The sequence below is a fragment of the Lithobates pipiens genome, unplaced genomic scaffold (genome assembly GCF_037356315.1).
Source record: "Lithobates pipiens isolate NorthernLeopardFrog02 unplaced genomic scaffold, aLitPip1_a1.2 Scaffold_35, whole genome shotgun sequence".
In the NCBI taxonomy this organism is placed as follows: Eukaryota; Metazoa; Chordata; class Amphibia; order Anura; family Ranidae; genus Lithobates; species Lithobates pipiens.
The window spans coordinates 17,241,068-17,256,612 of NW_027507811.1; the positions used below are offsets into that span (position 1 = coordinate 17,241,068).

Here is a 15,545-nt window from a genome sequence, read left to right on the forward strand (position 1 = left end):
ATCACGTTCGAATCCGTCGGACTTTGGTGTGATTGTGTGTGGCCAAGTCTGTTCATTTGGAAAGTCCGTCAGAACTCCACCCAAAGTCCGTCGGGAAGACCGTCGGACCTAGTCCGTCAAAAAGTCCACTCGTGTGTACGCGGCATTAGAAGGATTTATGCCGTCCTTTGGATCAACCGCTTTTTTTTTTTTTTTGAGGGGGTGAACTTGATGGACATTTGTATTTTTCAATCCACGTAACACTCTAAATTAATATGTTATATTCATAAAAGGAAAATGGGAACTATTTCTGCATTTAGAGTTTATTACTTACTTGTGTTGATATGTAGAGAAGGTTCCTCATGTTTACTTTTTATAGTCATCTTCCCCTCCTCCATAGACTGCTGATCTCCACTCACCAACCTCTCTTCTTCTTCTTCTTCTTCTTCTTCTTCTTCTTCTTCCTCTTCTTCTTTAACTTCAACTTTGATGTCTTTCAGTTCTTCAGCCTAAACCCCAAAAGATGAGAGAAAACATTTGTAGAAAGAAGCAAGAGATTACATATTGTGGAAGAATGTAATCTCAAATAATAGAATTGTTTTGGAGTCATTGTTGGAGTTTTTAGGCCTAGTCCTATCTACCTCATCGTGGTGTAAATAATCGTCATCTTTCTTGATGGAATCCTGGGAACACAGGTGGCCACCCTCCTCCACGGACTGCCGATCTTCCATGACCAATGTCTCTTCTTTTTCAACTTTTATCTCACCTTTGAGTTCTTCACCCTACACCACAAAAATTATCAAAATTAGATAACATAGAGCAGGGGTGTCCAAACTTTTTTCAAAGATGGCCAGATTTGATGAAGTGAACATGCTCGAGGGCCGACCATTTTGTCTGACATTCTTTAAACCATTAAAATTCGGTCTAAGGGTGTTCATTCAAGCACTAATACACTGCCCAACAAGAATTTTCTTGCCTTTGTGGCTGTGTGTGGTGAAGAGGTGAGTTTGGGCATATTATTTGGATATACCGTATTTATTGGCTTATAACACGCACCTTCACTTTAAAAAGGAAGTTTCAGGAAAAAAATCTTACATTTTAAATAAAGAACTGTGAAGTAAAATAAGGGTCAGTGCCCATCAATGCAGCCTAATCAGTGCCATGAATTCAGCCACACCATTGCCATGAATGCAGCACCCACATTGCCTCTAATGCAGCAAACCCATTTCCATGAATGCAGCACCCATATTGCCATAAATGCAGCAAACCCATTTCAATGAATGCAGCACCCATATTGCCATAAATGCAGCAAACCCATTTCCATGAATGCCGCACCCACGTTGCCGTGAATGCAGCAAACCCCACTGCCATGAATGCAGCACCCCCGTTGCCATGAATGTAGCACCCTCGTTGCCGTGAATGCAGCAAACCCCATTACCGTGAATGCAGCACCCCCTGTTGCCATTAATGCATCTCCCATGTTGCTATGAATGCAGCACCCCCATTGCCATGAATGCAGCAAACCCTGTTGCCATGAATGCAGCAAACCCTGTTGCCATGAATGCAGCAAACCCTGTTGCCATGAATGCAGCAAACCCTGTTGCCATGAATGCAGCAAACCCTGTTGCCATGAATGCAGCAAACCCTGTTGCCATGAATGCAGCAAACCCTGTTGCCATGAATGCAGCACCGCCGTTGCCATGAATGCAGCACCGCCGTTGCCATAAATGCAGCACCCTCATTGCCATAAATGCAGTACCCCCGTTGTCATGAATGCAGCAAACCCCGTTGTCATGAATGCAGCAAACCCCGTTGTCATGAATGCAGCAAACCCCGTTGTCATGAATGCAGCAAACCCCGTTGTCATGAATGCAGCAAACCCCGTTGTCATGAATGCAGCAAACCCCGTTGTCATGAATGCAGCAAACCCCGTTGTCATGAATGCAGCAAACCCCGTTGTCATGAATGCAGCAAACCCCGTTGTCATGAATGCAGCAAACCCCGTTGTCATGAATGCAGCAAACCCCGTTGTCATGAATGCAGCAAACCCCGTTGTCATGAATGCAGCACCCACGTTGCCATAAATGCAGCACCCACGTTGCCATAAATGCAGCACCCACGTTGCCATAAATGCAGCACCCACGTTGCCATAAATGCAGCACCCACGTTGCCATAAATGCAGCACCCACGTTGCCATAAATGCAGCACCGCCGTTGCCATAAATGCAGCACCGCCGTTGCCATAAATGCAGCACCCACGTTGCCATAAATGCAGCACCGCCGTTGCCATAAATGCAGCAAACCCATTTCCATGAATGCAGCACCCATATTGCCATGAATGCAGAAAACCCATTTCCATGAATGCAGCACCCATATTGCCATAAATGCAGCAAACCCATTTCCATGAATGCCGCACCCACGTTGCCGTGAATGCAGCAAACCCCACTGCCATGAATGCAGCACCCCCGTTGCCATGAATGTAGCACCCTCGTTGCCGTGAATGCAGCAAACCCCATTACCGTGAATGCAGCACCCCCTGTTGCCATTAATGCATCTCCCATGTTGCTATGAATGCAGCACCCCCATTGCCATGAATGCAGCAAACCCTGTTGCCATGAATGCAGCAAACCCTGTTGCCATGAATGCAGCAAACCCTGTTGCCATGAATGCAGCAAACCCTGTTGCCATGAATGCAGCACCGCCGTTGCCATAAATGCAGCACCGCCGTTGCCATAAATGCAGCACCCACGTTTCCATAAATGCAGCACCCTCATTGCCATAAATGCAGTACCCCCGTTGTCATGAATGCAGCAAACCCCGTTGTCATGAATGCAGCAAACCCCGTTGTCATGAATGCAGCAAACCCCGTTGTCATGAATGCAGCAAACCCCGTTGTCATGAATGCAGCAAACCCCGTTGTCATGAATGCAGCACCCACGTTGTCATGAATGCAGCAAACCCCGTTGTCATGAATGCAGCACCCACGTTGCCATAAATGCAGCACCCACGTTGCCATAAATGCAGCACCCACGTTGCCATAAATGCAGCACCCACGTTGCCATAAATGCAGCACCCACGTTGCCATAAATGCAGCACCCACGTTGCCATAAATGCAGCACCCACGTTGCCATAAATGCAGCACCGCCGTTGCCATAAATGCAGCACCGCCGTTGCCATAAATGCAGCACCCATGTTGCCATAAATGCAGCACCGCCGTTGCCATAAATGCAGCACCGCCGTTGCCATAAATGCAGCACCGCCGTTGCCATAAATGCAGCACCGCCGTTGCCATAAATGCAGCACCGCCGTTGCCATAAATGCAGCACCCCCGTTGCCAAAAATGCAGCACCCCGTTGCCAAAAATGCAGCACCCACGTTGAAATAAATGCAGCACCCACGTTGCCATAAATGCAGCACCCACGTTGCCATAAATGCAGCACCCACGTTGCCATAAATGCAGCACCGCCGTTGCCATGAATGCAGCAAACCCCGTTGTCATGAATGCAGCACCCACGTTGCCATAAATGCAGCACCGCCGTTGCCATAAATGCAGCAAACCCTGTTGCCATGAATGCAGCACCCACGTTGCCAGGAATGCAGCACCCTCATTGACATGAATGCAGACTTACCATTGCCATCAGTGCAGCCTGATTCATGCCCATCTGCAGCCTCGGAGGGGACAGGAGGAGGAGAAACTCCTGTTTTCTCGGCGGCCTCTTTAATAGAAAGTCTTGCCTCCTATGATGGACAGAACAGTCGTCCAATCACAGCGCAGGAGACGGGACTTCCTTTTACAGAGGCTGTCGCGTAAAACAAGAAATTCTCCTGTATGTACACCACTCATTCTGCCTCCTTCCTGTCCCCTCCAAGGCAGCCAGAATATATATCTTTTGTGGCCCCCGGTGCTCAGGGATTCGTTGGAGGCCACAAAAGATATACATGTCAAAATTACCAGGCGGGCCGTCCGAAACCGGAATGGGCCGGACTTTGGATATGCCTGACATAGAGGATCGTCATCTCATAGCTTATGATACATTTTTAGGTCTACATGCTCAGCCCCACCTACCTGATGATGGTGGGGGATGGTGAGATCTTCCTGCGTGGAATCCCGCGAATACAGAGGACAGGGACATCTCTCTGGTGGGTTCCCATTACTGGATCCATCTGTAGGAAACACACACACTGACTGAATACATTGTTTCTATGTGTTTATCAGATGATGGGGGATCTAGGTGGAGCCTCCGTACTGCTCTCTCCTTTACAATAAAGTCTCCTCTTACCCGGTGATGTGAGGGGCGGCTGATTGTCCATCATGACGTCCTTGTAGAGATCCTTGTGTCCTTCTAAATACTCCCACTCCTCCATGGAGAAATAGACAGTGACATCCTGACACCTTATAGGAACCTGACACACACAATGATACAGTCACCATCCAGACACATCCCTTGTCTGTTACTGCATAATGTCCCAGAATTCCCAGAATCCTCCTCACCTCTCCTGTCAGCAGATCATTGAGTCTTTCTTTATGATCTCTAGAATCTTCTCCTGTGAAGACAAGGTGGCAGCGCGATGTGAGTTTACCCGCGTCCATCACAGAGCCAGCGATCCTCCACTAACATACTGTGAGGTACAGAATTGCAGCATCACTTCTATCAAATCACAAACATCAGGAGATTTATCTTTTATTGTTTTTACTGTAGAACCTGGTCTATAAACCAGAGGCTCTGGATGGACAGTTGGATAGATGGTTCTAAATTTAGGATGTATCCAGTCTATAAACCAGAGGCTCTGGATGGACAGTTGGATAAATGGTCCTATATTTAGGATGTATCCGGTCTATAAACCAGAGGTTCTGGATGGACAGTTGGATAAATGGCTCTATATTTAGGATGTATCTGGTCTATAAACCAGAGGTTCTGGATGGACAGTTGGATAAATGGCTCTATATTTAGGATGTATCTGGTCTATAAACCAGAGGCTCTGGATGGACAGTTGGATAAATGGTTCTATATTTAGAATGTATCTGGTCTATAAACCAGAGGCTCTGGATGGACAGTTGGATAAATGGTTCTAGATTTAGGATGTATATATGTCAATGATATATATCCATATGTGTAGCACAGAGGATATAGAAATATGGAGGAAGAGGACGGACATGACGGGGGGGGGGGGGGGGGGTTACTGGGTGTAAATAAAAAATAATATCTTATTACCTCCTCTGCTGCCAGTTCCCTCAATGTCTCCTCTCTACTTCCTCCCGACTCACCTCTCACCCGGAACTTCCTGTCTGTATCTTAGATCACTTCCTGTATATACTTGACGTCACTTACTGTTTGTATTGTTCACGGACAATAAGTGAGATCACCGCCTCGTAGAGGATATAAAAACGTTGGCCTTTGCTGCTTTTTAATACTGTAATGGCTAAAAATTGTTTGCATATTTTATACCTGAGTTCAAAGCAAAAACAACACCTACATGTACATATAAACGTAAACATACGCAGAACCCAACATCAATTGTGCCCATACCTGTTAGGTATCACCTCACTCACGGACGTTAAAGCACTAATTCTAGGGCCATTATTTATGGTTAAATCTAAATGGATGACCTGTAAAGGCTTTTAAAGCATCGCCTATGAAAACATTTAGTGTACCACAGTTTGTAACCATCTCACCAGGGTCCAATTTTCAGGCTTGACATGTTTGGTATCTAGCATCTTGGGGCAACCTCATAGTTTATGTGTGCACTCAAATTTCCTTTAGTGCATTTTTTTTTTAACTGAAAATATAGGCTTGATAAACCATTGCACTAATATCACGTGACATTTAATTTTTAGAACTGCCACCATATTATTCTCCAGGGTCCCTGCTTTCAGAAACTATGTGTAACGTTCGAGGGGGGTTTTTCACATTAATGATGATGGCCAAGAAGCCTGAGATAGCTGTGTGCGGATTGGAATAAATGGTTCTGTAACATTAGGCTACAGGTACACAACTCAACATTCAAGGTTTAACCTTAGAGGGTTCTTTACTGTAAGAGCGGCAAGGATGTGGAATCCCCTTCCACAGGCGGTGGTCTCAGCGAGGGCTATTGATAGTTTCAAGAAACTATTAGATAAGCACCTGAACGACCGCAATATACAGGGATATACAATGTAATACTGACATATATTCACACACATAGGTTGGACTTGATGGACTTTTTGTGTTTTTATTTCGACCTCACCTACTATGTAACAACGGTTCTGGATATGCAGTTGGCCATCGGGGTGTAAAGTCTTGATTTACATAACTCCGCCCACTGCTCAAAAAAAAAAAAAGGAATAAATTTGCTGTTATATTTTTGGGATCAGAATGGAATGAGACATGTGAATACCTTCTGCTCTAGGAAAGCTCTGCTGGGCTATGCACTGATTCCAATGAAGGACTTTTGGATTCTTTTAGTCCCTTCTCATCATCACCTTAACGGTCATCATTTTTTTCTTGGCTTAAAAATAAAGAAATCTCATATTTAGTAGATGGTAGCTGAACGCCTTTCTTAAATGTACCCGGGTGCGTCACCCTCCTGTTTCAGGGGCTTGTGGCCAGGTGGGCTCCGCTCTTCATACATGGTGAACCTGCCCTAAGGTCCGTCGTTTCTGGAGGCAGGTTCACTTGTTCATATGCTTGGTCGTTATGGTTCTTATTACTTAAGACCCTTGGAAAGGCTCTGCTCAACAAACCTGTGGAAAATATCCCGAGATTCACACGGACTTTAATCTGTCTATATGTTTCTGGCGGCTAAAATTTGTATCGCTACTGCTTGGGAAAGCCCAGTGATTGTCTTGGCTTTGATGAAGCGAAAGTTAACTTGGATTATGCTATATGAATTTTTTTTTTTTCCGCATTCTACGGGATAAACAATCACTGTTTGAAAAGATATGGACCCCCTGGCTTTGTTACTTGCAGGTACCAGACGCTTAAGGTTGGCACCGGATTGATGGCCTGGTGGATTCCTGGACAGGCATATATCCTCACTATGGTGATTCCTCACTTTGGTCTCTTCTCTTATTTTCTTCTCTTTCCCTTTCCTTTGTTTGCGTTTTACTATCTCTCTACTCTGTGTAGCGCTAAGAAGTGAAATCCAATAGTGAAAAAAACAAAGCAAGAGTCCACTAGAAGTCCCTCCTAAATGGGGATGGGCCACCAGGGCTCAGAGATCAATCCTGTGCAAGGGGAGTCAGTGGTCAGCTGTGTTTGAAGGAGTAATGACATCCAAAACAATCGAAAATGACGAAATACTCTTACCAGAGTTGGTGGACCTGTATGTCAGCAACACCAGATCTTAAAGACATAAAACGGTAATCACTTGGAGAAAGCTGGCTGTGTAGGATCTCTCGCCATCCACAATCATCTGGACGGTTCGGCAGTCCAAAGCTCAGGCACCAAGGAAATCGAGATGTGTGTTTCTCAGATCACTCGAAGGACACAAGGGGCAAGTGGCATGTAAAGACATAAAAAAACAGGCTCCCAATGGTGTAGGTCTGAGAGTGCAAATTGGCTTTTTATTTGCAAAAAAATGCCAAATATACAAATAGTAATAAAATATAAAATAAGAAATTGTGATCACATGGGTTTAAAAAGCAATACGGGAAGCATACGAAGCAGTCCTACGCGTTTCGTCCAAGTTGTACTTCAACTGGGGTATTCTCCTTGATCCAACCTGCAGAACCGCTGTAGTATGTTTTCCGACTGCTGGGAGGGGAGGACGGCCAGCTCAGGAGCCTGGAGGAGCCCCGGGAAGCCACGCTAACCAGCGTGGAACGCCCAGAGGAAGTGACATCACCGGAAGGATGGAGGACCAGAGGAGAGGCCTGTAGAAGGAGCTAGATGCTCTGAGCATGTAGCCTTGTGCCTTGCCCTCTCGTCTGTTCCTCCGTCTATCCTTCAGCTGGTTAGCATGGCTTCCCGGGGAACTTCCAGGCTCTTGAGCTGGCCATCCTCCCCTCCAGGGGAGGACTGACCATTTGGCTACTCAGGCCCTGCCCGAGGGCCCCGGGCCACTAGGGGGCCCCATCAGGGTTGCCAGCCTCAGTAAAACCAGGGACAGTATGTTAAAATCTGTGGTTTTTTTTTACATCTGTCTCTGAAATGTCCCTTACCGACATCCTTTTGGTCTAAAAATCCTGAGATTATAGCTGCCCCACCTCTCCAGTACCTTCACAGCCAATAGAAACATGTCTGTGTATACTGTGTGATTGTATAATGTGTGTGTATGGCCCCATAATCTCTGATTGCCTGGGGGGCCCATAATCTCCTATTGCTCGGGGGCCCCCCAATCTCCTATTGCCTGGGGGCCCCATGAGCTGTCAGTCCGCCCCTGCTCCCCTCCCAGCAGTCGGAACATACTACAGCAGTCCTGCAGGTCGGATCAAGGAGGAACCCACATCTATAGACTCTGCACCAGATGGGGTATATTCAAGGGGTATAAATACTTTATCAAGGTACTGTATTTCTCAGGTATTGGCCGACGTGTATGAGACGGACGCGGTGTAGCGCTGGGAGGCCGTCTGTCCTTAGTGGGAGCCGCAGCCCGAACTCCGCATCATTCCCCCGGCAGGAGACATCACCAAGCTGCTGTTCCTTGCTGTATCTGGACCTACCTGAATGTGTGTACCATCCATATGTGCCCGTAAGGGAAGGTGTATTTGACCGTCTATAATCAAAGGGTCCCCTCGGTGAGGTGAGAGGCCATCTTTATTATTGGTGGAGGTTTCATATTATTCCCACGGAGTCACCTGCATGTCATATCCATATAGTACCACTGAAGATCACGTGGATGGTGTCTTTATTGCTCTTTATTTTTACTCTGCACTATCTATGTCAGGGATATGCAATTAGCGGACCTCCAGCTGTTTCTTCAGCTGTTTTCGTTTTAGCGGCGCTTTCATTTCGGGCCGCTAGCCGGGCGCTTTTAAACCCCACTAGTGGCCGAAGAAAGGGTTAAAAGCTCCCAGTTCTGCAGCACTGCCCATTGATTTCAATGGACATGGCGGTTTATAGACCTCTCCTCCACCGCCCCAAAGATGCTGCCTGCAGGACTTTTTCTAACGTCCTGCAAGTGCACCGCCCCCGGTGTGAAAGCACCCCGGCTTCACGCTAGGTCTTATTTTCGGGGAAACAGGGTATGTATATATATATATATGTATATACACACACATACATACACACACATACATATGTGTAGCACAGAGGATATAGAAATATGGAGGAAGAGGACGGACATGACGGGGGGGGGGGATTACTGGGTGTAAATATAAAATAAGATCTTATTACCTCCTCTGAACCATGGACGGGGGTCAGTTGACTACTTGCAGAGAAAACGCATGGGAGAGGAAGGATTCAAAAGGAATTCTACCAGCAGCACTGAAGCCTAACCTTCTTGTGCTTCCATCTGGCCCACAGTAAATATTTTCATAGGACAGGTCGACCATTGGTGGAGGTCGGTTGACATTTTGCAGAGAAGAGCCATAGAAGAGGAGGGGATCCAGGAGGAAATCTACCAACAGCACTGTAGCCTAACCTTTATCTGCCCCCAGGGGTTCCTTGAGCAATGACCAATTTTTGCCTCCCAGATAAGTTCCCAGTGACACCAATGATCTTTTTAGCTATCTGTAGGGTGGGGATTCTTCCAGAAGACCACAGATGTAAGAAGCGCTCTTCCACTGACCATCACACCAATGTATCATGAGTTGTAGATATAGACATTTTTAACAGGGGTTCCCTGAGAGCAAAAGGTTATTTCAAGGGTTTCTCCATGTTGAAAAGGTTGAGAAAGTCTGGGATAGAGGTACCATTGATGGAGGTCAGTTGACCTTTTGCAGAGAAAACACATGGGAGAGGAAGGATTTAGGAGGAATCTACCAGCAGGACTGTAGCCTAACCTTCATCTGCCTCCATCAGAGCCCCAGAAAAGGTTTTCAGAGAACAGGTGGACACGTTGATGGAGATCCATTGATTTCTTGCACCGAAGACTCATTGGGGAGGAAGGATTTAGAAGGATATCTACCAGCAGCACTGTAACCTCATCTTCATCCTCCATCTGGGCCCCAATAAAGGTTTTCAGAGGACAGGTGGATCATTGACGGAGGTCAATTGACTTCTTGCAGAAAAGACCCATGGAAGAGGAAGGATTCAGAAAGAAATCTTCCAGCAGCACCTTAGCCTAACCTTCACCTTGGCCCCAGTACAGCTTTTCATAGGACAGGTGGACCATTGACGGAGGTCAGTTGACTTTTTGCAAAGAAGAAACATGGGAGAGGAAGGATTCACCACTGGCCAGTATTAATTAGGGATAGTTTAGTGGTTAGCTATACCGGGGGTATTAAATACCGTTGCATTTATATTGTTTTATTGTACTTGCAGTGTTGTGTTCTACTTTCGTAGTGCATTTGTGGTAAGGCCTTTTCACAGGTGGCAAAGAAAATGAACCCGAATACTATAGTTTTTACTTTCTCTTGGGGTACAGTGTACTTCCAGCTTTGTTTTGCTGCATTTAATATTTCTACTATTGCCCTGTTATTAGTTACCTGCAGAGATTGTTTTTGTGTTATTTCCCAGATATTGGTGTGTCATTGTTTTATTGGGTTCGGTCACGAGGCCGGTGTCCTATCAGATACTGTCCCCCATCACATAGTGTCCGCCGAGAAGTCGAACATCTCCGAAGATGAACGGTGCCTGCGCACTGTGTCCAGGTTCAAGCCCCACCATCCAAGTAGACATAGAGTTAGAATATAAAAGAGCCGAGCGAAGCAAGGCCATGCCCGAAGCGTGGCGAGCGAAACGAGCCCGCAAGGGGCCCTCTTACTATCTGCAGCCCTATGTCCACTTGGATGGTGGGGCTTCAACCTGGACTCTTCTTCTTCTGAGATGTTTGGCTTCTCCTTGTCCCCTGTACTGTGCAAGTGTGGCACCTGCGCAGTACGGCCCGGACACTATCCGATAGGCCAGGGCTGGACTGGGACAGAAATTTGGCCCTGGACTTCATCCAGACCGGCCAACTTACATGTGAGCATCCCATCAGCACTCCCTTACATCAGAGTGTCCCATCTCCAGCCCCCTTACAACAGTGTCCCATCAGCACCCCTTACAACAGTGTCCCATCAGCACCCCTTACAACAGAGTGTCCCATCAGCACCCCCTTACATAGTTACATAGTTAGTCAGGTTGAAAAAAGACACAAGTCCATCCAGTTCAACCTTAAAAACAAATAAATAAAATAAAAAATAATCGTACAATCCAGATACCCAATTTTATGCCCACAATTGATCCAGAGGAAGGCGAAAAAAAAACCCAGCAGAGCATGATCCAATTTACTACAGCAGGGGAAAAAAATTCCTTCCTGATCCCCCAATAGGCGATCGGATTTTCCCTGGATCAACTTTACCTATGTTAGTACCTAGTTATATTATGTACCATCAGGAAAGTATCCAAGCCTTTCTTAAAGCAATCTACTGAACTGGCCAGAACCACCTCTGGTGGGAGTCTATTCCACATTTTCACTGCTCTAACTGTGAAGAAACCTTTCCGTACTTGAAGCTGAAATCTCTTTTCCTCTAGACGTAAAGAGTGCCCCCGTGTCCTCTGGGTTGACCGTACAGAGAACAACTCAACACCAAGTTCACTATATGGACCCCTAATATATTTGAACATGTTAATCATATCCCCCCTTATTCTCCTCTTTTTAAGAGTGAATACATTTAGTTCCTCTAATCTCTCCTCATAGCTGAGTTCCTCCATGCCTCTTATCAGTTTGGTTGCCCTTCTCTGCACTTTCTCCAGTTCCCCGATATCCTTTTTGAGAACTGGTGCCCAAAACTGAACGGCATATTCCAGGTGAGGTCTTACTAATGATTTGTACAGGGGGGCAAAATTATATCTCTTTCTCTGGAGTCCATACCTCTCTTAATACAAGAAAGGACTTTGCTCGCTTTGGAAACAGCAGCTTGGCATTGCATGTTGTTATTGAGCTTATGGTCTACCAAAACCCCCAGATCCTTCTCCACTATGGATTCCCCCAGTTGTACTCCCCCTAGCATGTATGATGCATGCATATTCTTAGGCCCCAAGTGCATAACTTTACATTTATCAACATTAAACCTCATCTGCCACATAGTCGCCCAATTAGACAGAGCATTGAGGTCGGCTTGTAAATTGGAGGCATCCTGTAAAGACGTTATTCCACTGCATAGCTTGGTGTCATCTGCAAAGACAGAAATATTACTTTTGATGCCAGACCCAATATCATTTATAAAGATGTTAAAAAGTAAGGGTCCCAACACTGAACCTTGGGGTACACCACTGATAACCTTAGACGACTCAGAGTAAGAGTCATTAACCACTACTCTCTGAATTCTGTCTTCTAGCCAATTTTCTATCCATTTACAAACTGATATTTCCAAACCTGTAGACTTTACCTTACACATGAGCCGTGTGTGCGGAACTGTATCGAATGCTTTTGCAAAATCCAAGTATACCACGTCCACCGCCACCCCTCTGTCCAAGGTTTTACTTACCTCCTCATAAAAAGAAATCAGATTTGTCTGACAACTTCTGTCTTTCATGAATCCATGCTGTCTGTTGCTTAAAGTGTTTTTGTACATCAGAGTGTCCCATCACCAGCCCCCTTACATCAGAGTGTCCCATCACCAGCCCCCTTACATCAGAGTGTCCCATCACCAGCCCCCTTACATCAGAGTGTCCCATCACCAGCCCTCTTACATCAGAGTGTCCCATCACCAGCCCCCTTACATCAGAGTGGCCTACTGAGCCATCAGCCCACCGGGAAACTCCCGGTAGCCCCAATGGCCAGTACATGCCTGCGATAGGCGGACACTTTGTGTCAGAACACCGGTCAACACTGGAAATGGAGAATCCAACATTTCCAACAGCTCCCTCAGGAGTCATGACTATATTTGCAACACAACTATAGAGAATCAATTATTACAACCAATCCATTAAAGAAGCACCAACACATACAGTTGAGTCAAAATGATATTCATTGGGAAAACCAAGAAGGTCAAAAGCATCCCCTGTAGCCAAGAGAGTGATCCAACACTGAGAAGTCTCTCTAGGGCCACTTTCACATTGGATGGAGGCTGCCAGCTCAGCGGGGAATCGGTTTGCTGAACCCGTGGATGGCTGGTCCGTGTCCGCTCTGCTTATGTAGACGCAGCCCGCTATCCTCTATGGGAGGCTGTGTGTAAATGTCCGTTTACACCCTATGGCCATCTGATCCAATCTGCTTGATGGATAAGGAACGGATCTCTATCCATCTGTTTTTAGCGGATAGGATTGGATCGAATTTCGGCAGCCCTTTCATTTTCTTTTTTTAGGCACCATCCATTCCCATCCAATGTGAAAGTGGCCCTAGAGCAGTGATGGCGAACCTTGGCACCCCAGATGTTTTGGAACTACATTTCCCATGATGCTCAACTACACTGTAGAGTGCAGGAGCATCATGGGAAATGTAGTTCCAAAACATCTGGGGTGCCAAGGTTCGCCATCACTGCCCTAGAGAGACAGTGTTGGATCACTTTCTTTCTTGGCTACAGGGGATGCTTTTACCTTCTTGGTTTTCCCAATGAATATCATTTTGACTCAACTGTGTGTGTGTTGGTGCTTCTTTAATAGATTGGTTGTAATAATTGATTCTCTATAGTTGTGTTGCAAATATAGTCATGACTCCTGAGGGAGCTGTTGGAAATGTTGGATTCTCCATTTCCAGTGTTGACCGGTGTTCTGACACAAAGTGTCCGCCTATCGGATAGTGTCCGGGCCGTACTGCGCAGGTGCAGCACTTGCACAGTACTTGGGGACAAGGAGAAGCCGAACATCTCAGAAGAAGAAGAGTCCAGGTTGAAGCCCCACCATCCAAGTGGAGTGGAGGATGTCAATGGACATCCCTGGACACCCTCTGCTCCACAGATGGCAAGGGGAAGTTCAATCGGGTCCACCTAAAAAAAAAAAATGAAAGCCCGATCGGTCCGCCCAGTGAAAGGGGCTTAAGGTACTGTATATTTCCCACACCGGGACCCAGTTTGTTTACCTCTCGGGTACAAAACGACACGTGTGGAACTGGATCTTCTCTACTATTAGAACATGAATGGATGACTGTCTACGAACTAAGCACACACCAATCATCTAAGAATTATGGTCGTTGGTAAAAAAGAAAAAAAAAAGAGAATACCGTAAAGATGTAGAGCTTTCTTTTTTTTATTTTTGAGAACTGAAATAACTAATAAAAACATACAAATCTTATAGAACTAATGCAAAAAGATACATCAGATTTTTTTAATTTATTAATACATTATCTGGACCAATAAAAACACAGCTTTTCCAGTAAGACAAAAATAAAATCAAAAAACACATTCATGTCCAACAGCCAATAGCAAGTTATGAAAAGGTTCCTCGGTGAAAGACAAATCCTCATTGGATTGGATGTTCTGGCATTTCATTGCCTATATTTTTTTGCCGTGTATCGGTACGGTTGTCCATAGGTCGTCATGATAGCCAGTGAGGAAGTCCTCTTTATTGCTCACCTCCTTCTCACAGTTGCCAAAGTGTTGCCATATTTGCCCATGAATAACCAAAGCTTAGTGCTGTTTTATTACAATCTAATCCAAACCGGTCTACAACTAACAAACCACACCCTGAAAAAAGATGTACATTCTCCCCCCCCCCCCCCCCCCCCCATGCTCTGCACGCCACTCTGGTCATCCTTCCCTTAAGTTTTCTGGTAGAAGGCCTTTTTTTCAGTGGGAACCTCCAGCCCTAAATGTATGTAGTGGCAACGGGTGCTGGGGGGGATCTGTTGTTGCTGGGTTGGTATTGTTGCTAGAAGGGGGTCTTATGTTGTTGGGGGGGAGGGGGTCAGTTGTTGCTGTGAGGGATCTACTGTTGAGGGAGGGCTCTACTCAGGGCTGGGGACAAAGGGTGGGCAGGAGGGGCGGCGGGGCCTGGGCACTGTGGTGTTATGTGAGGTGGGGGCACCGAAAGGAGCTTTGGGGGGGGGGGGGGGGATTTGTGTTTAGAAGGAAATTCAGGCAGAAGGTAAGAGCTGTTCTAGGAGGGCAAATTTAGGGAGGTGTGGTGATTTGTGTTTGGAGAGGGGATGGAGAGATAGGATTTATAATAGGATTTGCGGGGGGGGGGGGTTGTGCTATAAGTAGTAAACGGTAGAGGGTAAATATTTTTTTGGGGGGTGGATTTGGGCTAGTTGGGATGATTGGGGGGTATTTGTGCTAGGAGGGGAAATTTTTGGGACATATTTGGGCAAGGATGGGGATTTGGAGGGGGGGCAGATTTGTGATTGAAAGGGTAGAGGATTTGTGCTGGAGGGCAAATTTATTTGGGGGGGGGGAGAGACGATTTGAGCTGGGAGAGGGATTTCATCGGGGGGGGGGGAGATTTGTCCTGGGAGGAGGGGAATTTTCACTGACACATAATGCTTATACATTTTGGGGGGGGACGCAATTTGGCATATTCACCCTGAACTCTAGACCACCTTGTCCCAACACTGGATCTACTG

The 15,545-nt window shown here is 46.2% G+C and overlaps 2 protein-coding genes across 3 annotated transcripts in view; both read right to left on the bottom strand.

Annotated features, from left to right (window-relative positions):
• LOC143955398 (uncharacterized) overlaps positions 1-15,545 on the bottom strand; it is a 95,313-nt gene that overhangs the window by 27,283 nt on the left and 52,485 nt on the right. The window contains exons 12-14 of the mRNA XM_077465453.1: positions 7,011-7,086; positions 621-761; positions 314-488 (exon numbers count right to left, since the gene is read on the bottom strand). Of these exons, the coding sequence (XP_077321579.1) occupies positions 314-488; positions 621-761; positions 7,011-7,086 (392 nt within the window). The remainder of the gene's footprint in view (positions 1-313; positions 489-620; positions 762-7,010; positions 7,087-15,545) is intronic.
• On the bottom strand, positions 4,150-5,477 carry LOC143956067 (oocyte zinc finger protein XlCOF7.2-like). 2 transcript variants are annotated; one of them, XM_077466194.1, is made up of 3 exons: positions 5,192-5,477; positions 4,471-4,598; positions 4,150-4,382 (listed from the first exon to the last, which is right to left on the bottom strand). In XM_077466194.1, the coding sequence occupies exons 2-3, from the start codon at positions 4,567-4,569 to the stop codon at positions 4,191-4,193; spliced, it is 291 nt and encodes a 96-aa protein (XP_077322320.1). In that variant the 5' UTR covers positions 4,570-4,598; positions 5,192-5,477; the 3' UTR covers positions 4,150-4,190. The 2 variants fall into 2 exon arrangements, with proteins under 2 accessions (XP_077322320.1, XP_077322321.1); XM_077466195.1 differs by lacking the exon at positions 5,192-5,477 and having other exon boundaries at positions 4,471-4,798.

Bases quoted from the DNA above. Each gene is read 5' to 3' on its own strand.
- LOC143956067 (XM_077466194.1), bottom strand. From the start codon at position 4,569: ATGGACGCGGGTAAACTCACATCGCGCTGCCACCTTGTCTTCACAGGA. The intron at 4,383-4,470 runs GTGAGGAGGATT...TGTGTGTGTCAG, and splicing joins ATGATCTGCTGACAGGAGAG to GTTCCTATAAGGTGTCAGGA.